This window comes from Callionymus lyra, chromosome 11, assembly GCF_982586985.1.
Source record: "Callionymus lyra chromosome 11, fCalLyr1.hap1.1, whole genome shotgun sequence".
Classification (NCBI taxonomy): domain Eukaryota; kingdom Metazoa; phylum Chordata; class Actinopteri; order Syngnathiformes; family Callionymidae; genus Callionymus; species Callionymus lyra.
The window spans coordinates 23152692-23178507 of NC_141828.1; the positions used below are offsets into that span (position 1 = coordinate 23152692).

General features: G+C 37.9%; 1 protein-coding gene across 1 annotated transcript in view; it reads left to right on the top strand.

The window, feature by feature from the left end:
- Positions 1-1934: 1934 nt before the first annotated feature.
- Positions 1935-25816, top strand: part of LOC148069662 (ankyrin-3-like) — an 83428-nt gene continuing 59546 nt past the window's right edge. Inside the window, exons 1-4 of the mRNA XM_087802472.1 lie at positions 1935-2255; positions 23741-23842; positions 23951-24049; positions 25241-25339. Coding sequence (XP_087658598.1) covers positions 2133-2255; positions 23741-23842; positions 23951-24049; positions 25241-25339 — 423 coding nt within the window. The 5' untranslated portion in view covers positions 1935-2132. The remainder of the gene's footprint in view (positions 2256-23740; positions 23843-23950; positions 24050-25240; positions 25340-25816) is intronic.

A 25816-nucleotide genomic window follows, 5' to 3' on the forward strand; every position in this document is an offset into this window, starting at 1 on the left:
TGATGCATGATGGGGGCTGTAACCCAGCGTACTCCTCCTCGATGCCGGTCGCTCGTATTTGGGGTTGAAAAGAAATCGGGGGGAGGAGGAGGAGAATGCATTATTTAGGAGAAAAAGGGATTTTCATGGTGGTGTTGTGACTGGCTGTTGTCTACCAGCTAAGCCTGTCATGCGTCCCCAGAGGCTAGTTTCACGAACACCAGCAAGCGATCATCTCCTTCCCCTCGCCAAGCGTCGCTCCATACGTTTTCCCAGCGAGCGCTCGAAGCGTGATGTGCGTCCACACCGCTGGGAGGGTGACAGGCATATGACGAGGCAGCCTCGGTAGGACCTCTGACATGCAGGCGGTAGCTAGAGAAACACAAAGATGGCTGCCGTGCACGCCGTCTGACGTGTGAAGGACATGTTGAACCTGGCGCTTCTCTCAGCGCTCCCATGGTCTTAGAAATCCCTCCATCCTTCTGTGACTTCTTTCTTCACCTCCTTTAAAAGCTCATTGACTCCATGGTGATGTGGACCCCAATACTAACAAGGTCACACAGAGGTCACAGAATTGTGAGTGGGGTGGGAGAAAAACAGTTGTTGTGGAGACATGTTATTAATTCATTATCTAATTGACATATGAAAACAACTGCATTATTCATGAGCAGGTTATTATCATTCATTCAAGGAAGGTTTCATCTCTTATTAATACTATTCCTAAACTCACAGGACTATTTCTTTGCACATTTATTTATCCCATAATATAAATATGTTTTATTATTTATAAAAATATTATATAATACTTATTTACATTTTTCTCAAAAGTCATTGACTGCCATTGACAGTCACTGTAATTTTTACACAACAACAAAGTGTAATAAAATGAACATTGAAAAATAAGTTTAAATGTCCGTTTCTTTCCTGCATGCTTAGGCAGCTTAAAGAAGATTTAATAATCAGTGTATTATTTAACAAGATAATGTTTTTTGTCAATTGAAAAATTCAGTAAAGATGAACATGAAGAGAGCAAATGCTACATGATGTCACCTCATCAGATGTGACCCTCTACCTCTGTCCTAAATTCAGTTTTTATAAAAGGACGTCAGCCGATCGTGCCCCCTCTCTTTGACATTTGTCAAACACAAGGACACACAGCTCCGACTGCACACCAGAGAGAGTCGCTCTCTGGATTTTCTGTGTCATTTATTCAGACCATGTGCTCTAAGTTGTCACTTTTAGGACTGTATTTCTGCACGGCATTTGAAAAGTTGTGATTAAAGATACAATTAATACACACAAAATTGATCGAAGGTTTGCTTAAAAATATATTGTATCCAGTTTTTAAAGAAGAAAACTTTGGTTTGGAATAGAAAATAAAATAAAAATATCGTGTTTAATATGTTCCAATATTATACCGTTTCAAGGCTTCAGAAGATACGTTCCTTCAGTATCTCTTCTTCTTCTACTCTCTGCACCTGACGTCGCACCTCCATCACTCCTCCTCTCTCGTGACTTGAGACGCTCAAGTACTCGTCCAGTTGTGAACGAACGCTTCGGGTCAGATCCTGCTGTGAGGACCAAGACAGAGAGAGACAATCTAGATGGATACAGATTGTGGTCGTCACGGAAACGACTCCCTTTGCACCCTCCCTTCATTCTTGCTTTTTTTTCTCTCTCTCTCTCTCTCTCTCTCTCTCTCTCTCTCTTTCTCTCTCCCTCTCCTCCTCCTCCCTCCCTCCACCTCTGTGCTGGTGATGCTCGTGTCTCTTTCCATCCGGTTTGTCCTCACCTCTCCTGGACGCGCTCCTCTCACACTGCCAGCGGAGGACACATGAGGAGGAGGCGGAGTTGGAGGAGGCTCTCCTTTCCCATCACTTTTTCATAGAAAAAAAAAATGACTCGCAGAGTCAAAGGAAAGGACACACAGAGGATACAAATGTAAAGAAAAAAGAAGCCTACTCTTCTCCATTCTCCTTTTCAAGGAGGGCATTTTTCTTCCCTTTCCCCCCCTTTCCTTTTCTACCCCGATTTTTTCCTCTGAGATCCCGGTTTTGTCATTTAACGCCTCTGAACTTCTCTGGGATTTCAGGTGAGGCACGCGTGTGTAGTGTGTGGTGCTTCAGCTTTTTTTTTTTTTTCCATTACCCATCATGGCTCACGCGGCCTCCCAATTGAAGAAGAATCGGGGGGAAGTGGATGTGAATGCATTAGAGGACGAGAAGGAGAAGCGGAGGAAGAGCAGGAGAGCACAGTCCCGGGAACAAAAGAGAAAGGTAACAGACGAGGGTCGGCTTCCTGGTGGCTTCATCTGCTCCACCGGCAGCACTGGAGTGTGACTCTGTGTGTGTGTGAATGTGTGTGAATGTGTGTGTGTTTGCACATCCACCTCAGCTTGACTGTCAAGATCTAATGTCCTCTTGCAACTAAGTTGGTGAAATTGATTTGATCTCTTGGTCAAGATCGTGAACAAGCAGGTCTTGCTTATGCTACAGGTACAGATTGCTCACACACTTCCCTGTTTTCTCCCCGTCTAATGGATGTTGTGTGTCATATTAGATTAACTCTCGTCACATGGTCTAATCATTTTAGAGAGGCTATAAATTCTTCAAACGACAGTGTCATCCATATTTGTTTGTACTCGAGACGTACAACTTTAACATTGTCTTTTTGTGCTGCTTAACATGTGGATGCTCTGAGAAAATCATTCATAATGCATACATGATACATGTTTTATTGATGACAAAGCCCTTCATATGATGGAAGAGCAAACGAAAATGCATGTGGGTCTTCCTCGCCTCCTCATCTATTTAACCTTGTTCTGCGCTGAGCATGTTGAACAAGCATCAAAACACTATGATCTTTCTTTTTTTTTCACACTGACCATCTTAACCGCACATTTTTAAATGACACAAAACTCAAGAGTTGAAGCTGAGACACACCTATGGAGCCTCAGTTTTAAAAAGAGATGTTAAAGACTGAATACAAGATTGAACAACTAATATAAGGTAATGAATAGTTCTTTATTTTAAAAATAAATGTGACTCACTCAGGTTTGGAAGATGATTTGAAATATTGTCCGTCTAACAATCCCAAGTTGCCGTTTTCCTTGCATGTGCCTGTGGGGAGATTTGACCGTGAAAGATCTATTCGGTATCAATGACATTTACTGTACTTTGTGCCCATGGGTGCCCGGTTTTGAATTATGCTGCTGGCAACGTTATTCGACCTGAGCATAAACAAGCGGCTGTTGTTGGGACTATTCTTCAAAAAGGAAAAAAATACAATCATTAGGTCAAGATTGATTGTCTAACACCGCACAGAATCCAAGCGTCGTGTTTTGTGTGTGCAAAGGTCGGAAGATGCTGATTTTTTGGAAAAGTTGTGAATATTTTGCAAGAGTCGTGTGTTACAGTATCAATCTGATCCATTAACGGTGATAAGGATTCTTTCACCTTGGGATGCCCTCCACAGCCAATCCTGTCACCTTTTCCCCGTCAGTGTCTTTCACCATTTGCCAGTTGTTTTTCTTTGAGGAACACTGAGCTTCAAGGTATTGGAGTCAGTTTGTCCGCTGATTCAGAAAGATGCACTCTGTCCTGGCACTGTCAGACTGTAACTCAGTAGCTTTGTCTCTCTGTGCGCTCTCATCCTCATTCCTGTGGTTTTGGCTGCCCTTGTTGGCATGATGGTAACTCCTGCTTGGTGGCCTTCCAACTCTCTCTGTCCCTTAAAATAGATGGACGTGTCCCACAGCAAAAGGTGGCGACAAGTCTTATTGGAAGCTCGACAGAACACGCTCGTGCTGAAGTTTGCGCACCTGGTTTCAAAGGAAGACAAACAACTGCTGAATAAACCCCATTCCTTAGCGAATCATAAGCACATTACTATCGCTGCCTGTAAATCATTGTGCTCTCAGTGCAACAATCACCAGTGAGTCAGAGCGTTTCCTCTGCCCTTCAAAATATATTTAGCACATATAGAGCAGGTAAAGAAATCCATTAAAGTGATAGTTCACGCAAAAATGTACTCATTTTTTATACTCACCCTCATGTCGACTAAGAGTTGGGGTTATTTTCAGAGTAATCTGTTCCTTTAAGTCAAAAATGTATGTTCATTTTAATGTAGCAACTCGAGCTCAGTTATCGTTGTCCAAAAAGACAACAAACATCCAAATACCTCCATACTGCTCGTCTGTAACGTCCCTCTTCTATTGAAGCCTCGACCTGAGGAATTGTTATGAACAAATTTAAATAAGTCTATATTTGAAGTTTGTTTTGTGTGTTTTCATCAGATCCCTGGTCATGGAAAGTTAAGACAAGTCCTTTACATGGTTTTATATTTTATAATTAATTTCTACTTAAACAATTAATTATATTCGATTAAAAGATTGACAATATTGACAATAAACATTTTAACAGCAAGTTTTCCTGGAATTCCCAGGTCACATGGTGAAGACATTTTTTTAAAATCTACTACTTGGATCATTTGTTGGTAAAAAAAAAAAAAACCCTCAATATCCCTTGGCTGTTTTTTATATAAATATACACAATATTACGATTTTGGTTCTGCTGATCTGACAGAATAATGGGGGTTGTTATGTACGACATCAACTGCAATGAGTCGCGCAGAAATGCCAGACAAATTACGTTTTATATAGCAGAGTGAAGTTTGGTATTGTGCAACAAATGTGCGTGGTCCTTGACATGTCACTGTTCCACTCCGCTGTGTCACTTCCTCTTTGGAGGGTTTGAATGGTCTCCATTAAGAAAATACACATTCCTTTTGATATCATTAGTGAATATTTCATCATCATGGTAACATTAAACAGATGTAAGTTCAAACAGAGTTAAGACACGAAAAGTTAAACTCCAAGGTTAACAGTCTGCAGCTACACATCCACGAGGCATTTTGTCTAAATAATTTGATTGTCTTGGAGTATTAAAAGGATTGAGCCACACTGAACATCCGTGTTTGCATAGATATGTACCCGGTTGACATAATTTCCAGTATCTGTCTCATGTCCCTGAAGCCTGAGAGGCAGCTTGAAGACGGTTGCATTTGAAACATTGCTACCACCAGAGAGAAATAATTTCACAAAATATTTTGATAAAAATGTCACCTTCCCCTGTCACACTGATGCATACGTTCTCTGAGCTGCTTTATGTCTAATTAAATTTTCTTGAGCCAGGTCGACCACTGAATATCCAGTTGAAGATATATCTGATCAAATCTCAGGTTTCTGTCCAAATTGTCCGGATTTTAAGCATCTTGATAGCAAGAGATGGTTTTGTTCTTAAGTAGTTGTGGGTTCATTTATTATAATCTAGAATGAACAGTTTTTAAACACACACAAGAAACTAAATCTAACATATTAAAGGCTACAATTGTAGAGTTAGCGCAGGTCCACATTTATTTGACTTTTAAATGTGTTGTTGGACTTGGAGATCCTGGCAACAATAACTCGGAGAATCTTTCTGGCCACAACAAGGAAAATGAAGTCAGAAATTGGCTCATTATTTTTCTGGCTGAGAGACCTCAAAGTATCAGTGCTTACTATTCCAGATTCATTTGCCATTTTTTTCTCCCATTTCCTTTCTCACTTCATGGTTTTCTATTAAAAAAGTCACAACCCTCCCCCTGTTCTCACCACATCCTCCCACACACTGGGTCATAAAAGATGATTGTTAATGAATTCAGCACTCATGCTTGCGTCAGTAAATTGCATTGGCGACTCCTGTATGACAAAATTATTTGTAATTGTATATGTTGACCCCCATAATATATACATGTATGTATAATATATTTATTTTTCTACACATGTAGTCGAGGGTTGTCATCGAAGTGTAACGGGTTCCACGCAGTTACCCTATATAACCACTAGAGAGTCCTTTTTTCATTCCAACCCTTTTAACCCCCTTAAAGCAAAGCCCTTCTAGTAGTTATCAGACACAAATTATTTATTTATGCAGACATACTTAAAGCATCACAACAGATCAATCACAGAATTGTATTTAACTGACTACAAGGCAAACCTAAAATTCTATGTCTTTCTAAAAAACAGTGCACCTTGTGTAATTTCTCTGGTTTTAGTTAATGATATCGAACCGATTCTATGTAGTACATGGGGGTTACAAAGCTGTCAAAATGTGGGTAAACTACCAAGCTGCACCGCTAGTCACTGTAGTATTACTCCGCGAATTACCACAGTATTACTCAGTGAGTCACCATTGAATTACTCCGCTACTCACCCTGGTGTTACCGTGTGAGTCACCATAGTATTACTCTGCAAGTCAGCGTAGTTTTAATCAACCAGTCACCGTAGTATTACTCCGCGAATTACCCAGTATTACTCAGTAGGTCACCATAGTATCACTCCGCTAGTCAACCTTGTATTACTCTAAGAGTCAATGTATTGTTACTCCGTGAGTAGTGTAGTATTACTCCTTTGTAATCCTTTGCATTCGTAATACTAAAATGCTACACTATATTTAATTTGTAATTAACATTTGAAACCCTCAAAAAATATAATTAACACCTAAGTATAAATATGAAATTGTTGTATTTGTCGTATCCTCTAACTTTAGTTCATAAAAGCCGTCGCTTTCAATAAAGTTTACATTTTTTATCACAAAACGCACACCTCATTGGTCAACAGCACCACATATTTTCAAGAATAATGAATGAATATGAAGACGTATATTTAATAAAATGGTGAGAAATGAATGCGAAGGAGAAAAATAACTTGCTCACGGTTATTGATTTTTCTAAAAGGTTATGATTTGTTATCTGTTCTTCTCACTTCAAAATTCACAATGACTAAAATCAATGTCACCTTTTCAGTCCTTTTTTTTCAGTAATAGTTACTTATTATGCCCAAAAAACAAAAACAAAACCAAAAAGTTTAATGGAATTTCAGAATTTATAGTTCATTTCAGTGTTAAAAATTCTTCCAAATAGGTTCTTGACTTTATACTGTAAACCTCAAGGTTCTGATCAGTAAACATTTACGCGCTTCATTATAAGCATTTACAAGAAGCAAGTATTTCAGTTAAATACTGGATCTTTCTTCTGAGTGTGTGTTATGGGTGGATTTGAATTAATCTTTTTAAAGGTCAACTAATGTGTTGATTTAAGTGTGTCTTAAATAGATATTGGACTCTATTGTACTCACCAGTATCTGAGTCTGTACAAAACTCTTTTCTAATGAAAATTGAGCAACAAAAAAAATCCAATTACAGCTAACCCTCAAACATATCCAGATTAAGAAGTACATTTTTAGCAGGCTTGTGTTACGGTAATAAAAGGCCTCCACTCACCTTCAGCTGATCTTTATGGCTGCAATCATGCTCTCGCTGCTTCTCCCTTATTTTCTTATCTTTTCCTCGCTTCCTCACCACTTTAATACTTGTCTGTATCTAAACTTTTTATTATGTACAAACCTTATCAAACATTATTTATGAATCTAAAAAAGAAAAGGTGTTATTCACACGAGATGCATGTCCAGTATTGCCTTCGAGGACACGGCAAAATGATCAATCATAAAAAAAATCATGTCTTCATGCTCTCAGTTGATCTCCCTTCAGAGACTGGCCTCATTCTGGTCTTTGTTTCTACAAAGTGGATGTTATAAAAAGGCAACTAATGTGAAAACCCACATTTCCTGACTCACTCGCATGTTTTAAATGTTGAAGTCTTCCTCTCCAAGATGCAGTAAGTCTCTCATCATGACCATGTTTTGAACTTATTACTTAATAAGTTCTCCCCCGTCTGAAATATTAGCGAACAAAAGGTTACAAGAGCAAAGTCCATCATGATGTAATAATGGCTTCACTCTTCCTACAACCAGCTTTAATCACGCCTGCTATGGTAATGTAAATATTTCAATGAAAAGAGAGTTTTCCACAAACACATACTGATGAGTACAATAGAGTCCAACATCTATTTAAGACACACTTAAATAAAAACATTAGTTGTATTTTATTAAATATGTATCTGCTCTTATTTTAAATAACCTTACCTGTATATATTTTCATGTTCTTTGTCTACTTAATATTTATCTACTTACATGTATATCTGTGTAATTGTGTTTTATATATAATATTTTATTAATCTGCATTCTGCATACAGTCAATAAACATATGTCTTAAAAAATATGTATTAAGTCCCCAAATTTAATGTGTCAGTCAAGTTTATCCTCAATCCGTTACATTTGTCAAATGGTTTTTGCATTAATGTTTCTCACTCACAGATAAAGCTGATTACATACTGCTGTCGAACACACTGCAACACACACACGCACGCACAAACTCACGCACGCACACACACAAACAAATTAAGTTGACCCCACGGGACTGATGCCTTTACGGCCTGATAATTACTTTCCTTCGTCTGCCTCTAACAACAGCACGGCCACCACTCCACCACCTGCCACTCCACCTCGCTCGCAGCCACGACCAAAAATAGCCCGAAGGAAATGTGTATCGTCACAGAGATGCTATATTTAGCTAATACTCTCGGTTGTGTTTTTCGAAATAAGAAGGTTTTAGCCTTTTCTTGTCCGGCATAATTGGGTTTTAAGGACGGAGCACAGAGCTCGGGAAACGTTCCAGGTTGGCAAGATCGATGGTAATCACACCTCCTGTCGACAGGCGCACGCGTATGGGGGTTGGGGGGGCAAACAAGAGTGTGTGGAGGAGGCAGTCATGGTCGGGGGGTTGAAACATAATGGAGAATCTCGGATGGTGGAGGAATTACTGGATATCAGCTGAAGCCCACTATAATTTATGAAAACTGTCGCTGCAGAATAAGTTGAACTGATTTATTGATTCAAACGTTTTTCTCATGGAATATTTATGTCCTAAAGCCTTATAAAAACAACACTTTGTCACAACATGGAGTGTGTTTGTGCTTCTGAGCCTGAGGGGCACCTGAGAGGAGAGGAGACCTGAAATGTTGTGTAACATCATTTTGTAACTTCTCAGTGTGTGACCACAATAGCTGATACATTTGCTGAGATGATCGTTTTGACTTCTGTGCAGATGCTTCATGAAAAGATGCAGTTCCACAGAGGAACGATGGTTTGATGGGGAAAGGTTGATGGTAGCTTAAAGGGTGGATTGGTATTCTTGGTTTTGAGTCAGATCACTGGGAGACAGACCTTTAAACAGAACATTACACTCATTGTAGGAAAGCCGAGTTTCATGTTTTCTGTTGGCAGAAAATCAAGGATGGAGTGTTTGCGACTTCCTTTTTTTTCACAAGCAGCTTTACAGCTTAAAGCTGTTAGTACTATTCGCTAGAAATGCCGAAAACCTGGTAGATTCGAAGAATCTTTACGTCACAATAAACAAATCAGAGTGAGCCGTGGTTCAATAATTACATCACAAAATGGCATTTGATCCACAAAACACTGCAATCGTCTGCATCTAGAAACAGTATATGGATAACACAATAAAAATCTGTCCTCAAAGAAAACCAAAAAAATTCAACGTGAATGAAGTAACATAAGACAGTATTGACAATGAAACGTTCTGGGAATATTTGAGAAAGGCAAGACATTGTCTAGACAAAAAGTAAAGCTTCCTGTTGTCATTATCACAACACCAACAAGAACAGGGACAAACAAAATGGACTTTAAGTGAACAGATGAGGATTAGATCAGAGCCGAACAACAAAACAACAGACAAAAGTTGAAAGAATACACACGGTTTATTCACAATATAGAGAGGGCCACACAGGATATTTCCAAAATGAAATAGACAACAAAATTATTATTTTCTATAAGATTATTTCAGACAGAAAATAAATTCAAATCCAACAATTATTAAATGCCATTTTAAAATAATATTTGGTTACTACCAGTAGCACATGTTTACATGTTTCAAATGTTAAAGTATTCCTCTCCAAGATGCAGTAAGTCTCTCATCATGACCATGTTTTGAACTTATTACTTGATAAAGTTCTCCCCAGTCTAAAATATAAGCGAACGAGAGGTTACGAGAGTGAAGTCCATTATGATATAATAATGGCTTTACTCCTCCTCCAGCTAGCTGTTATCACACCCGCTTTGTTTATAAAACGAGTCCCTTGGAGGTGGATTGATGACGCCCGATGATAACCCTGATGATTAACCAATCACAGCATAATGGGTGTGGTAATGGTTAACAAAAATGTATCTTCATTATTCATCTTTAATTTAATTTTCTAATGTAAATATTCAAATGAAAAGATAGTTTTGTACAAACAGAAATATACTGGTGAGTACCATAGAGTCCACATCTATTTACGACACACTTAAATCAACACAATGAAACATTTAAAACACATATATTACAATTGTGTAGAGCAACAAAAAACATGCCTCATTGACACCAGAATATTAACAGCTCAAATGTATGAACCAATTATTATGTGGTCACACAAAACCAGGAGATACATAGTAGTTTCAAAGATGTATTAACCAAGTAAAAAATAAAAAACCCTTCCCTCAAAATCAAGTGCAAGAGAACCCCAAACTACATAGCAAGTTATTACAAGCGATGTGCGTTTAGATGTAGACCCACGGGTGTCTGCACTAGTCATCTTCTCCTGTGTGCAAAAATAGACAACATGTTGAAAAGGCACTAGTAACAAAACACAGAAAGGTCTACACACTAGTAGAACAACAACAAAGAAATAAAACATACACAAACTATCATTTCTCACACCATTACTTCTTCTTTAAATTGTAGTTTCACTGACAGCCTTCACCAGTCTGGTTGAAAATAGAACGACTCTCCAGCTACTTCCAACCAACTCCCTTGATTATGAATATTGTCTTGTTGCTAACAGAGTATTTTTGGATTTTCTCTTGATCTGAGAGCACTTGAATTCTTAGACACACAAGAATATCTCCCTGTGATCTCTCGACGGCAGTGAAATTCTCAAATGGGATTCAACAGTCGTCATATATTTTCAGACTCTTCAATATTCCTTCTTTGGCATCTCAAAATATTCTTCTGATTCCAGGTTGAGACTCAAATCAGACACACTTGCTCATCAAAAGAGAAGTGTTTATTGTTTAAAGGGATGTGCATTTAAACTTTTGGCTAATTGCACACTTAGCTATCTGTCAGCAGAGTGAGTTAACACACCCGGACAATATGAGTCAGGTTGTTGTGTCGCTGCTGACGAGGTCGCTGTCATCGTTGCATATGTGTGTTGCTGACTAGTGTGCTGTCAGCTGCGCGTCAGCCATCTTGCCACCCAAAGTGTACTCTTAATTTTTAGGCGACCTTGGCCCGACTTGGAAAAGACAAAACTTTTTTTTTTGTTCCACGGGTGGAGGAGATCACACTTGCAAGGATACACACACACAACAGAAGATAAGAGCGTTGACCCTCTAGTCCAGAAGAAGGTTGTTCATGCCATCGAAGCCAAGGCCAGATCGTGAACATCTGGATTATCTATGGGTCCCCAAACATTTGCCTGTGAGGGCCACATAACTATTCCATAACTATTTAGCTACTTTAAATATATTTTACGATCTAAGAATTGGTTTTCCTATCTTTCTTACATCAGTGATCTGATCCAGCCTTACACCCCAGCTCGGGCTCTGAGGTCTGTGGATCAGAATCTACCGATGGTTCCTCGCACACGGTTCAGGACCAGAGGAGAGAAATCCTTCCAGGCTGTTGCTCCTAAGCTTTGTAACGATCTTCCGCTCTCTTTGCGCTTGATGGATCTACTGACTCCTTCAAGAAACATCTTACTTCACACATCTTACTTACTTGAAAAAAATCACAATGCATCTCTGGAATTGGACCACTGCTCTAGACTGTTGGTCAAGGTTGTTGGTCCCTCATCTAGAACTGCAGGAATACGTAAATGGAACACAGTGTGGAAGATGTGCTGCATATGGTCTTTTTTGTGTGATTCGATCTATAAAATCCAGCTTCTCGAATAAAAAATGATGAGCTCTTCATCATACATGATCATGACGTTTAGCGGTCGTTACTAAGGACCACTAACATCTCGTCACAAAGATCTATCTGTTCACGGAAAGATGTCATGAACGGCTCACATGTTCACAGTTGTCGTGATGAGACGCCAGCAGCGCCCGGACGTGATGGATGGTCACACGCCGAGGTCACACAGGGTCAACTGGCACACCCTCACACAGAAGGGGGCGGTGTGGGGGGGGGCAGGACTCACATGAATGTCAATCACTGGTTTTAAGTGCTAGAGGACTCATGCATTGTAATGGAAAAGTGCTACTGCCCACCAGTATAAAGACTTATATGGCTATATCTCACTGCTCTAGCTTTATTAACATTTTGTCCCAATTAACCTTCAAACTGAGACTTGATTTTTAAACAATACATTTCACACAAAGATTTTTAATAGCAAGAACTTAAGAGGAAAACTGGCTACATCTGTGGAGGTTGGATTGTTTCAGGGCTCAAAAAGTTCCATCTTAAATTGGCAATTGAAAAATGGCTTAAGAAACATGAAAATAGAACGTTTAAATAAAATAAAAAGACAACAAAATATTATGTTTTATATATTTAATATATTGTTGTTGCCAATGTAATCTGGCGCTATTATGTCACAATGATCTTTGAGGTAAAGCTTTCATGTCTTGTCTGTTTTATTTTGAAATGTCCTGTTAGTCTCACTCTATATTGTGAATAAACAGTGTGTATTCTTTCCAATTTTGTCTGTTGTTTTGTAGTCCGGCTCTGATCTAATCCTCATCTGTTCACTTAAAGTCCATTTAGTTTGTCCGTGTTCTTGTTGGTGTTGTGATAATGACAACAGGAAGCTTTTACAAGCAGCTTCTTCCATTTCCATGAAGGAGAGACACTTTGTCTAGAGTTGATCTCATTGTCAGAACATGTTTTCTAAAAGAGAAATACTGAGTAAATGAGTGGAAATGATTGTTTAAGTTCAAGTGGGTGATGAAGCGAAAATGACGACCTACTTTCAGGTTCTAATGGAAGTTTATGTTCTGTTTATTTTTCAGTCCAGTTAAATGTAGTGCTGGCCAATATTCTATATTGATGATATATTCATGAAATAATTTGGTTCAATCGTAAGCAATAATTAACCTGCTTATTAAACTATTTATGCAGTTTAAATAAAATAATTCTTCTTTTCCGAAAAATTCCTCATGTCGAGGATTTAATACAAGGTGGACATTACAGAAGATCAGTATTGAGGTATCTTGATGTTTTTAAGATTCTTTTTGGACATAAAAAACTATAAACGGTTCACGTCATGCAAACATATATTTTTGCCTTAAAAAAGGAACAGATTACTCTGAAAATAATCCCAACCCTTATTCTAGATGGGGGTGAGTAAAATACGGTTGAAATTTAACTGATATTTTAACGTGAGTATAACAATTTTACATCATGTTATGCAACAGAGTGTCCAGCAGGGTACAGTGTTTTACTATCCAACAGATGCGGTCAAACTCATGCTTCATCTGACCTGCTTTGATGACTTGACTTTGACTTTTTTGTTGTATGTCACATGTCTTTATATACTTTTACATGAACTCTACCTTCGTCTCTTCCTCACAATCTGTAATTGTAGCTCCTCTCCTGGAGCAGGGCTCCTCATGGGTCCTCTTAAGGTGACTTTTTCCATATTGATCAAGGAGGAGTTAATGGGGTGGACTTTGTCTGAACAGCTGACTTGTGTGTTGAGAGAAATCCAATGTGACTTACAGGTTCTCCTCCAAGTTGCAGTCAGCAGTTTTTCTACGTGATCCCACACGATGTAGAGACAGGAGACCTCACACTAAAGAGAGGCTGATGTTTTGATTCCTTTAATAACCATATTCATTCTTTGGTGGTTAACAGTGTTTCCGCTGCTGTGATATCAACCAGATTTACTTCATGGAATGATTGTTGTAGCTGTTTAGTCAGAATTTAAGAGGGCTGGTGTTAGGATCTTCTGTGGCACGAAACTAAATACTCCATTACCTATATCAAAAAGATAACTTTTTTTTTTTTTTTACTACACATAACATTTTTAACTTGTAAATAAAACATTACATTTTTTGTTATTTTTAATATAAACGAAAGCTTTAAAATGTAACTTTAGATTTGTTCTGTTTCTGTCTTACCCCAGATATCATCAGAAAAACACCAATATTAAATATCCTCATGAGTATTTTTGAAGTTTCCCAAGTACAAAATAATACAGAAGCAAAAGAAAAAGATGTGAAATTCTCAAGTTATTTTTCTTACTAAAGCAATAACTCAACTTCCTTGGTCGAGGCAATACTGTTATCAGTTACACACAACAATAAATAATGTAAGATTTTCAGTTAAAGTACCACAAGGTTGTTATGTTATCAATGACAATATTTTGAAAAAATGCCATTCAAAACGTTGTTAGTTTTTTTTAGTTACATTTGCTCTGACTGATATGAGGGACATTATTTTTATTATTTCTTTTTTAATTCATTAAGAGTAAATTCAAATAATAAGAATTATAATTGTCGCTTTTTTGTGTATAACACAGATCATATTTCATGTTAAGGAAAATTCCAAACTTTTCTAGACCTAATGTTTAAATAAATAATAACGATCAGTAAATACATTTTAACAAACGTCATGGTAAACTCATCTAGTGATGCATGATGACAGTATTCATGTAAAATGATTTCCCATAAACACAACTGATTCTTTCACTTCTGTTGTTGCTTCTTACACTGTAGTCATGGCAACCAGGTTTTCCAGGGAAGGCTTCCGGGTGTGTCCACCAATCACACATTTCACTCTCCTCTACTGGTCCAGAGAGATTGTCACACCCTCTGTCCTGTTGTCAGCTGGGTTTCCTTTTGACTTTTCACGCGCACGTCGAATCGTCCTTCCACCTTAAAGGTTAACACAAATGCACGCACGAAGGTGTTAATGGTTTCCTGTGTGAAATTGCAAGAGGCATTCCTGCTATTAATATCTCAGCGATGAGAAGTGCTATTGTTACTTGTGAGGTTTAAAAAACTGGTACTAGGAGACGATTCATCTAAACACATGGCAAATTCACTAAAGGTTCTAGGTTTCATTCAATCACTGAAAATAAAAACACCTTTGATAGTGTGTATTATTACTTAAATTGGCCTGTTTAAAACAAACATGTATATAGTTTTTAGTAACGATATTTAAATTACGTGGTTAAAAATAAATATGACATATGAAATAATCCTGACAAAAACACTGCTTTTAGACATTCCATGTTTTCTTTTCTTACCTTTACTCCCCTGATACACACTTTATTGATGAACATTAGGGCTGTGTTTCGGCAAGAATGTGGCGATACAATACATATCACGATACAGGGGCAACAATATATTGCAATATATTATGATACTGGAGGAAAAAGGATATATTTGTAGTTTTGTCGAGTACTTGACTCTGGTATTGCAGAATGTACAGACCACATGACTCTTCCCATAACAGCTTTCATTTGTTTTGAAACAGAAATATGTCCAAACATCAGCTTTACAAGCTGCTGGAGTCGACTGTGATTTACTGTGGTGGATGTACTGACTGCTGCCATCTAGCTGCCAGAAGTTCAATCACAACACCAAAATAAAAACAAATGAATATTTGCTTTTTAATTGTGAATAAAGAAAATTATAATTATTTCAACACACATTATACAAGTCCGAACCAAAAAATAACTATGGTAACGTAAAGTCTGTTATTGTTTACGTGACTGTATGAACGTTTTAGTTTATGGGTTGTGAGTGGTTAGCTTGTGCCACCAGGTTATGCTAGCAACGGACATCATACACCAAGTTTATATCATATTGTTTACAATGTTTACGCCTTGGAAAATACTGTAAATTATTTTGGGAATTTCCATTAATAAGTTTTAAATATATTGCAACTAAAATAGATAACTTTCTACGTATTGAGAAATCTAAAATCTAAATCTAGGAAGGAGTTGTGTTTCAATCAATCGTCAAAAAAACAACACAAAAAACATTTCCTTAGATTTAAAGGGCAACTAATGTGTTGATTATACTGTGTCTTAAATAGATGTTGGACCTCTAATGTATACATCAGTATGTGTCTGTTTGTACAGAACTCTCTTTTCATTGAAATATTTAAATTAGAAAATGATCTTAAGCCCCGCCCACTGAAAAACACTGTTTTCCTGGAGATTAAATCTTGTTTACCTTAAACCACACCCACTGAGATTGGTCAAACATCACGGTTCGTCCCCGTGTCATCAATCCCAGAAGTCTCCACATCTAAGGGACTCGTTGTATAAACAAAGCAGGCCGTGATTACAACTCGCTGGAGGAGCAAAGCTATTCCCTCTCTTAATCTCTTGTTTGCCCAGATTTCAGACATTGGAGAACTTTATAAATAAATGAGTTCAAAAAATTGTCATGATGAGGAGTCAGGAAAGTTGGCTTTTAAGTAACAGTATTTTAGTAAAAAGAAAATAATGTCCACTGATGATTTCATCACCAGCCACTGCATCAATGTGCTTCTGCAGGTGGTCCTTTAAGATAAAATCTAAGCATCAGTTCCGCTCCCAAGTGTATTCTTAATCACATGATCAGATACACCTTAATGTGGATTTTCCAGCAAAACTGTGTGTGTCCTGCAGTGGGTTTTTGCAGAGTGAGCTACTCATCCAAAGCTCCCACTCAGCTGGTTGGAGTAGGCGTGTTTGCCAGGGGGGTGGGAGGGGTTGAGAGTGGCGGGAGGTATGGAGGGTGTCCCTAATACCAAACTACACCCCCAACCCCCCGTACCTAATCCTCTGTCGAAGTGTCCCCATTCACCATTTGTTAAGGATGGGGGGTGTCCGCTGAACCCAAAATAGCGTCTGCTCTTATTGTTTCTAGCAGCACTAGTCCTGCTCACATCAATACGTGCAGGTAGAGTCGCCGGGCAACAGTAGTCTTTGTTTGGTAGGGCGAGGAGGAGGCTGATAATGAAGAGTCGCGTGCTGGCTGAAGGGAGGCAGGGAGGAGGACGAGTGGGAGGGAAAAGATGGAGAGTGGGTGGGTTAACAAGCGAGAGGGTGGGGGCTTATCCCAGTGGAATCATTTTAGCTTAAGTATTTGTATCAGCTTCTATTTTCAGTTCGACCCCTCGCCCTGTTTGGATAGCAGGATCTCTGAATCAACCCTTTTTTTGAGAGCAAATGAAGGTGAAAAAGAAAAAGAAGGAGGCGGAGAAGGAAGGAGAAGCGTCGTCTATTATGGTGAGTCAGGCTGCTCCCTCCCATTCAAAGGTGCTTCCCGGGATCGTTGGATGCTGAAGGGATTTACGCTGTGGACACGTTTTTTGAACAGGAAATAGAATGGACTGGGAGAAACAACACAGATGATTGTGTTCTTTCTTTAGCATATGAGGCACATAGATTTTATTTTACCCTCACATATCTCCCCTATCCACCCTCACTTTCTCCCACCCGTCAATGCACCTTCACCGTTCTCCCTGCGAGCCATGACGTGCCACCATCTGGAGGAAGTGTGTACACCCAATGACAGCTTGTTTGTGGGGCCACTGTGGGAATGATCTCTGTGGGATGTGGGGATGTGGCTCGGGAAGAAGGCAGTGTTGATCAAGCGAGTAGTACTCACATTTCAGTTTGGCCAAGTAGCCTCTAAAGCATGTGGTTCCAGACTGAAGGAAGGAACTGCTGAATTGCTTTTCCTCTTCAATCTGGTTTGTAGGAATCATGGTGGATGCATTCACTATTGTGCATAGTGATGCTTTATCTAAACACGTTTGTTTGTTTGTTGATTTCACGAAATGGATCAAGTATGAGTGCAAAAGTTGTTTTGTTAAAACTCAGATCATACTAGTTTAATTTAAGGACTATAATTGTTTCATGTTTTCTCATAAAAAAACATTTAAAGTTAAACTGATGTCAAAATCTGACTTCCATGACTCACTCACATGTTGCAAATGTTGATGTTTTCCTCTCCAAGTTGCAGTAAGTCTCTCATCGTGACCATGTTTAAAAGGTAATACTATATCAAGTTCTCCCCATTTTCTTACGTATATATTTTAATGAAAAGATAGTTTTGTTCAAACAGACATATACTGAGTACAATAGAGGTTCAACATATATTTAAGACACACTTAAATCAACACTTTAGTTGAACTTTAAGTTCTTACATCAATAGCGTTGATATTGTATTGACAAAAACAATTCTTAAAGACATTCCATGTTTTCTTTTCTGTCTGTTAATCTCATGGCACACAAATAGTTACTACTAGATCGATGAACATGTTTTAAATGAGTGTATGTTTATCTCTGTAAGTCTCTTGCTTGTCCATATTTTTATGGCTTCGTCAAAATATCATACATCATAGAAAATACTTTTTTAAATTGGTTTAAACATATAAGCATTAAATATGATAACCTTCCACATAATGGGGGGAAATAAAATAATATAATTGTAGTTTACAGCTCAGATTTGAAAGACTGTCATGTGTGAAAGCAGTCTGCACTCGTGCCAGTCATTGTAACACTTTATCTCTGGAACTCTGGGTGTTTTGTGCTGTAGTAAGAACTGGGATGAAGTAAAACAATACATCCAGCATTAGTGGAACACACTGCACATACCAAAATTCCTCTGTGTGTGGGACAGACTACATACTTGTCCATGCATGTGGTAATTAGAAAATGATGGAATACTAACTTATATATTTACTTTGTTAAATAGTAAAACTTCAAGAAAGTAAGTCTGTTTATTTTAAGCTTGTTTGTAGCGGAAGTTATCAGTCTATCAGCGACAAGTTTACCCTCAAACACATTGCAAGTGTCAGTGTGCAATGTTTACGATGACAGGCTGGGAGCTTTCCCTACAAACAAGCTTAAGACTAAGACTTTTAATTTTTTCTGAACTAATTCCTCATGTCGAGGCTTCAATACAAGAGGGATGTTATCGATGAGCAGTGTGGAGGTATTTGGATGTTTTTAAGTGTCTTTTTGGATAAAGATGAAGATGAAGAAAATTTAAATGACCAAACATTTTTGGCTATAACTCTAAAAACAGAAAATAATCCCAACCCTTAGTCGACATGAGTGTGAGTAGAAAATTAGTGAAGTTAGAATTTCAGGTGAACAATCATTTTAAGTTGTTGAATTAATTTAATGTACTATTCTCCATTACAACCTCCATTGGGTTGTGGAATATTCAGGATATTCAGTCAATTCCAGTAAACTGCTGTGATATTGCTGCTCCAGCAAGACCTCCTCCTCAATCATTGATCTTTACAGTGATGTTTTAATGTATTTTGACTGGGAAGGGGGATCTCTCTGATGCGCAAAAGTTATATTAAAAACGTCAAAGAGAGCAGGTGATCTGCTGAAACAACTGGTGTATTCCCATTTCACTAATGCTCACTAAAAAAAGACCACTTTGGTTTGGGCTCTCCTTTAAACAACTTCGCGATTGTTCAAGGTAAAAAAAATGTTGCACATGTTGTTTAGTGAACAGTCAATCCCATCAGTTAGAGTTGTCAAGCATTAACATAATAGAATTGAATAAAACTAAATAAGTAAGGGAACTTCAAAAGTAACATCTAGAGTCATCAACGTCTAGAGCAGCACACTAAACACTTAACAGTGATGTCACCAAAACACTGCACATGTTACCACATTAGGTATACACACTAATATCTTTCAATAGCTTAGAAAAACAAACAAACAGTGGAATCTTTTGGTCTTGCAATGCATGCTGGGATGCTCACACCTAATTAATTCATTGACCTAAAATAAGTAACATCTTTTTCTTTTGATGACTGTTTTGGGATGTTACTGTAATTGATTTTTGTAATTTTATGTGGTTGGTTTAGAATAAATCCATGTTTTCTTCAAACAAACTTTAATTCCTATGTATGTGGAATTTAAAACTGTACAAAACAAATACATTTAATTAAAAAAAATTCATTAAAATAAAAGCTATATCTTCAACATCAGTGAAGGAGCTGAAGACAGATGAAAAAGTAAAAATGACATGCATTCCCAAAAAACAAGGCAACTGATGTATTTGAGTTGTGTTTCTCTTCTTACTTTTACGACCAGACAAACTTTCTAGCTTTTCCAGACTGTTTTAGTCTGACACTACAGTGACCTCTGAACATCCTGTTTGTGTAAAGTCCCCTTTTAAAAGGTCCCTCATTGGTCTTTTTTTTTGTTACAGTAAATATTAAATTTTAATACGGGACTTGGGTGTTTAGTACACAACATGCCAAGCAAATACCACTTTCATTCGAAGTTATTTGACAAATACATGTCTATAGTTCAAAACTGCAGAAAACTGACAAAAAACTGTTTCCTTCAACTGAGAAAAATCTCTAAACTTAGGAAAATGTTGTCACAGCATGATCTGAAGCTTGTAATCCATGCGTTTGTGTCTTCTTGTTTAGACTATTGCAACAGTTTGTTTTCATGTTTAAACAAGAAGGAGCTGTCTGGCCTGCAGTTGATACAGAACTCTGCACCAAGAATACTGACCTGCTCTAGTAGAAGAACTCACATTTCCCCGATCCTTAAAACTCTTCACTGGCTGCCAGTTACTTTCAGGATCAATTGTAAAGTTATTTCTTTCAGTACAAGAAACATCTTAAAACACTTTTATTTGAGCAGGCTTTTCCTTGATTCTCTGAGACTCCTGTGTTTGTCTCGCTGGTGTCTTGGCCTTTTAAGTATATATTTTATTGTATATTGTTTTGATTGTTCAAGCGCTTTGTGACCCTGGTCTGGAAAAGCGCTCTACAAATATTACTTACTTACTTACTTACTTACTATTTGTGGATGACATTCTTGCCATACATTTCCCCATTGTGTAATGATAAAGTTGTATTAAACCAAACCAAACTGCAACGTTACAGTTTTGCAATACACTGATGTTTTATGTAAAACTCCATTGTCCTCATTTGTTTTTGTACATATAATGCTTGAATGTTGCCTAAAATCAAGGTGACATCCATAGCTGTAAACATCCACAGTGATGAAAGATAATTAGGATCACACTCCTCATGTAATCTGTAAGATTGTGAAGAGCTTTTTTTCTCTAGGTACAGTTGTATCCTGGGGTAATTTTACAGTCTATAGCAATATACAGTATGTTAAAGTAACCAATTAATTGACAACATGTTTCTGCTGCATCTGAAGATACAAAGAAGTGGCCAGAGGCGCTTTTTCATTAAAGCTGAGATGTGGCCTTTGAAGAGAGAGTTCCTGAATAACTAGCTGCATTTCTTTTTACTTACAAGGAAAGTACTGGGAATGGTGGCCTTATCTTTATGGAAACATGTGACTCATCCTTTTCTTTTTCCTCCTCCGTGGCTCACCCTCCATCTAACATTGGTTTAATACTATCGCTGAGGCTTATCCTGGTCTTTAATGGCCCCGTTCTCTTTTGACGCGCTGATCTGCGGTGGCTTAATGATATTCCTCATACTAATCTCTCGCACTACTCTCGCACAAAGACCTAAAGATCTGTCATCTTGCACAGAGATGCCATGTGACTGAGCAGCCGGAATATTGGTCAGTGACATCTCACGGACAGTATTAGCAGATCCAATGTGGAGGATTCTCTGGCTCACGGATTACATCTCAGATGCTCCTTTAACTACAAAGAAAAAACATAATTCCATTCTGATTTTTTATTTGTTAAATGAGGGCAAAAGTCCAGTCACCCTCATGTGTTGGGATTATTTTCAAAGTAATCTGTTCCTTTATAGAGTTATAGACAAAAATGTATGTTCATTTTAATGTAGCGACTGTAGCTCAGTTGTCTTCGTCTTCATATCACATATTCCTCGACATGTGGAATTTTCCGAGTCAATGGTTTAGGCTTGTTTTTAGTGGAAGATAAGATCAGTGTAAATCTTTTTTACTGACACTTGCAATGTGTTTTAATGTGGATCCACTGACTAGAAGCTTGAGCTGACAGACCAAACAATCTTAAAATACATGGACTTACAAAATTTATTATTTAATAATTTTTTGAACAATTCTAAATTTGAGTCTTCAATACAAGATGGATGTTACAGAAGAGCAGTATGGAGGTATTTGGATGTTTTTAAGTAAGTAAGTAAGTAATATTTATTTATATAGCGCTTTTCGAGACCAGGGTCACAAAGCGCTTTAACAATCAAAACAATACTCAAAACAGTACATACTTCAAAGATCAAGACAACACAAGTGTATTTTTGGATGAAAATGAAGACGTAGACAACTGAGCTCCAGTGGCTACATTAAAATGAACAAACATTTTTGTCTATGATTCTAAAAAAAGGAACAGATTACTCTGAAAATAATCCCAACGCTTAGTCGACATGAGGGTGCGTAGAAAACTAGTGAAGCTTGAATTTTGGGTGAACTATCAGTTTTAACTAAACCAGTTTAATTAAGCTTGTGTCCTTTGTCTCCCAGAGTCAGAGCATGTAACAGTTCTAGAGTAACAACAGATAATGAAAACGCCAGACTAGCTGTTTACTGGTCAGGTCAGGTGAAGGAGACTCGCTAATCCAAGCATTTGAATTACATGATGGATTTGTTGTCTATATTCAGGTGTATCCAATAAATTCACTTTATTATATTAAAATAAAGAAAAAATGATTTAAATGTATATTCTTTTTATATTTCACCACTGTATGTTGTAACTCAGCACTGTTTGTATGTTCCTTCAGAATAGACTAAAAGTCAATAAATAAAGCAGCTGAATGCAGAGGTAGGAGCTTGAAATGTAAAGTGTTTATTTGCTGTCTTGATCATTTTCTGTATAAAAAAAACTCTACTGAGGAAATAGGAAAATAGGGGCTCATGTTTTCTTCGTTCAAACATGTGGCAGACCAAAGGCTCATTCTGCTTCTCACCAAAGTCTCTGATCGGTCAAACTATTTGCTGCTGTACGTGACACGTTCCAGCTTTGGGTCAAATCCCGGCAAATTTGTCCGAGTTATTTCTGGAAGAACACGACTGTGGGAGGAGGCTGACTGCTGAAAACTTCTAGTACTGTTTGACCCTTCTGACGTTATCTAAGTGTCTCTGTATACCGTGTCTATATTTAGCCGGTCTGGGATTTTGATCATTCTGGAGAATTTAGGGTTTTTAGTCAAGAATTATCACAGCTTCTTTTACTACCACGCTTCCGATTTTTGCAGCAAAGAAGTTTTAAATGTGCAGAGTGAGCCATGTGTCACTTAATGTCAGGGGAGAGAGAAGAGAAATAGAACTTGCCTCTGCCGTTTTGCTCTCTCTAACTTTTTGTATGCTCATCCATAGAGCTTTCCTTTAGCACATGCGCACAAACACACACACACACACACACAAACCATTTTTTTTTTACAGTGGCATGATAATGCTTGGCTCAGCACTTTGTCCAAAGCTCTATTTCTGTAGTGAAATAAAGGACAACCAAGCAGAGTAGAAGACGTGCGGACCTTTGCTACGATACAAGCGCTAGCTCATGCATTTCCAGCCGCTGTCAGGATCACTTCTTATCGGGACATTCGAGGAATATCTGGACTCAACAGAGTTGAGGGTCTTAAGGAAGGGATGATGATAATGGAATTCATGGAAGAAACATTTTCAGTGGACATGCTCTCTGAGTGCGCTCTGACTTTGACGCGTAGCGGATTCACTTGAGCTTCGGATTTGTTCCTGCAAATGCATCTCTGGAAGAAATGACAGAGTTTTACTTGGTGATGCTTTTTAAAAAAAGAATCTAACACCAACAAGCAAGTAAACTTTGAATGTTTCTTTCTTTCCTCAGTCTGACATCAACGCCAGTTACCTGAGAGCTGCCAGGGCAGGTAACCTTGAAAAGGTCCTTGACTACATCAAGTCAGGGGTGGAGATCAACATTTGCAATCAGGTGAGTCTTCTTTAAGATGGATGCATGGATGTTTGGACAGATGGATGGATCGACAGACGGACAGACTGACTGGATAAATATAATAAACACTCCATGTTTCTCCTTCAGAATGGATTAAATGCTCTTCATCTGGCATCTAAGGAGGGGCATGTGGAGGTTGTTGTGGAACTCCTGAAGCTTGGAGCAGCGGTAGATGCTGCAACAAAGGTGAGGGTTGCTTTTAAATTTGGATTATGTGAAAACCACTGTTGTAGATGTGAATAACTGTCCTTGAAGGACAACTAATGTCAAATGCCAATTCTCCTGACTCACTCACATGTTTCAAATGTTGAAGTCTTCCTCTCCAAGATGCAGTAAGTCTTTCATCATGACCATGTTTTGAAGTTATTATTTTATAAAGTTCCCCCCGTCTGAAATCTCAGCGAACGCAGGCTCCCAGGCCCCTCCACCTTCTTTCTAAAGCCTCTTTGTGTCCATCCAGAAATGATTTCAAATCACATGGAGAAAACCGCAGTTGACTTCTTAATGCTTAAGTTAAAACGTTCATGCTATTATGCTTTTGTTAAAGGGTAATTAATGTGTTGATGTAAGTCTGTCTTAAATAGATTTTTGACCGCTATTGTACTCATCAGTATGTGTTTGTACAAACTCTCTTTTAATTAATATATTTACATTAGAAAATATACTCCGCCCACTGAAACACTTTTTCTGGACCACACCCACTCCGCTATGATTGGTCAGGAATAACTGTTTGTGGATTCCGCTATGGTAACCTCTTGTTCGTCATTATTTCAGACGGGGGAAAACTTTATAAAGTAATAAGTTCAAAACATGGTCATGATGAGGGACTTACTGCATCTTTAGAAACATATAAGTGAGTCAGGAGAGTTGGGTTTTGACTTTAGTTGCCCTTTAAACATTAGACAAAAATATAAACACACATATTCCATTTATAATGTGTTTCTTCTATAAAGTTTCAGATTTTTTACTTAAATGTTAAGTAATATTTTTCTATATATATTCTCTTTTCTTCAATAACAAAATGATTATAACGAGAAAATATATTGAAGAAAATAACATTATATATATATATATATATATATATATATATGTATGTATGTATGTATGTATGTATGTATGTATTTATTTATGTAAAGGTTCAGTGCCATCTTTTGGCAATGTATGCCAACGTTGCTGAGTATCGGAAGTGACACATTGTTTGCACTGCAGCTGTTGGTCAAACCTTGAGAGTCTTTGGTACTTAAGTGCAATTGATGTGAGGGGATTTAGCTTGTATAAGGTCATGGATATATACAGGCCTTCCCACCAATGTTCCAACCAATATCGAGAACAGGTGGTGCTTAACAGTCATCTCTCTGCTTGTCCCCTTTAATCCAGAAAGGAAACACTGCCCTGCACATCGCCTCGCTGGCTGGCCAAGCAGAAGTGGTCAAAGAGCTGGTCACTAATGGAGCCAACGTCAACGCACAATCTCAGGTGAAAAAGCCACTTCTCCAATGATGGCACTGATATTCGGACTCAGAGTTTTTGACATTGAGGGAATCATTCGGCGGAGATTTACTTACTCCAGAGTTTGGAATCACGCCCAGTAGGCCGCTCAAGGAATTTGCTGCTCTTGCATTTGAACCACTGTCAAATCCTGGTGGGAGATATCTGGCAGCTTCTCTGCATTAGAGATAGAAAATCAACATAATGTTCATATTCTAGTCACAAACAAAATTGTTATTGTTCTGATCTTAAATGTCTTTTTTTTTGGACAAATAAGGAAATTTTTTCTACTGAAATGTTTATCTCTGTTTTCCATTAAACTCTGTATCTAGAAAGCTACATAATCATTCCAGTTGAGAGAGATTACACTTTCAAATACAACATATTTTAGAATTAACAACTTATTCATATTTGTATTGGCAGCATATTAAAGTGATAGTTCAGTTAAAATTCAAGTTTTCCCTT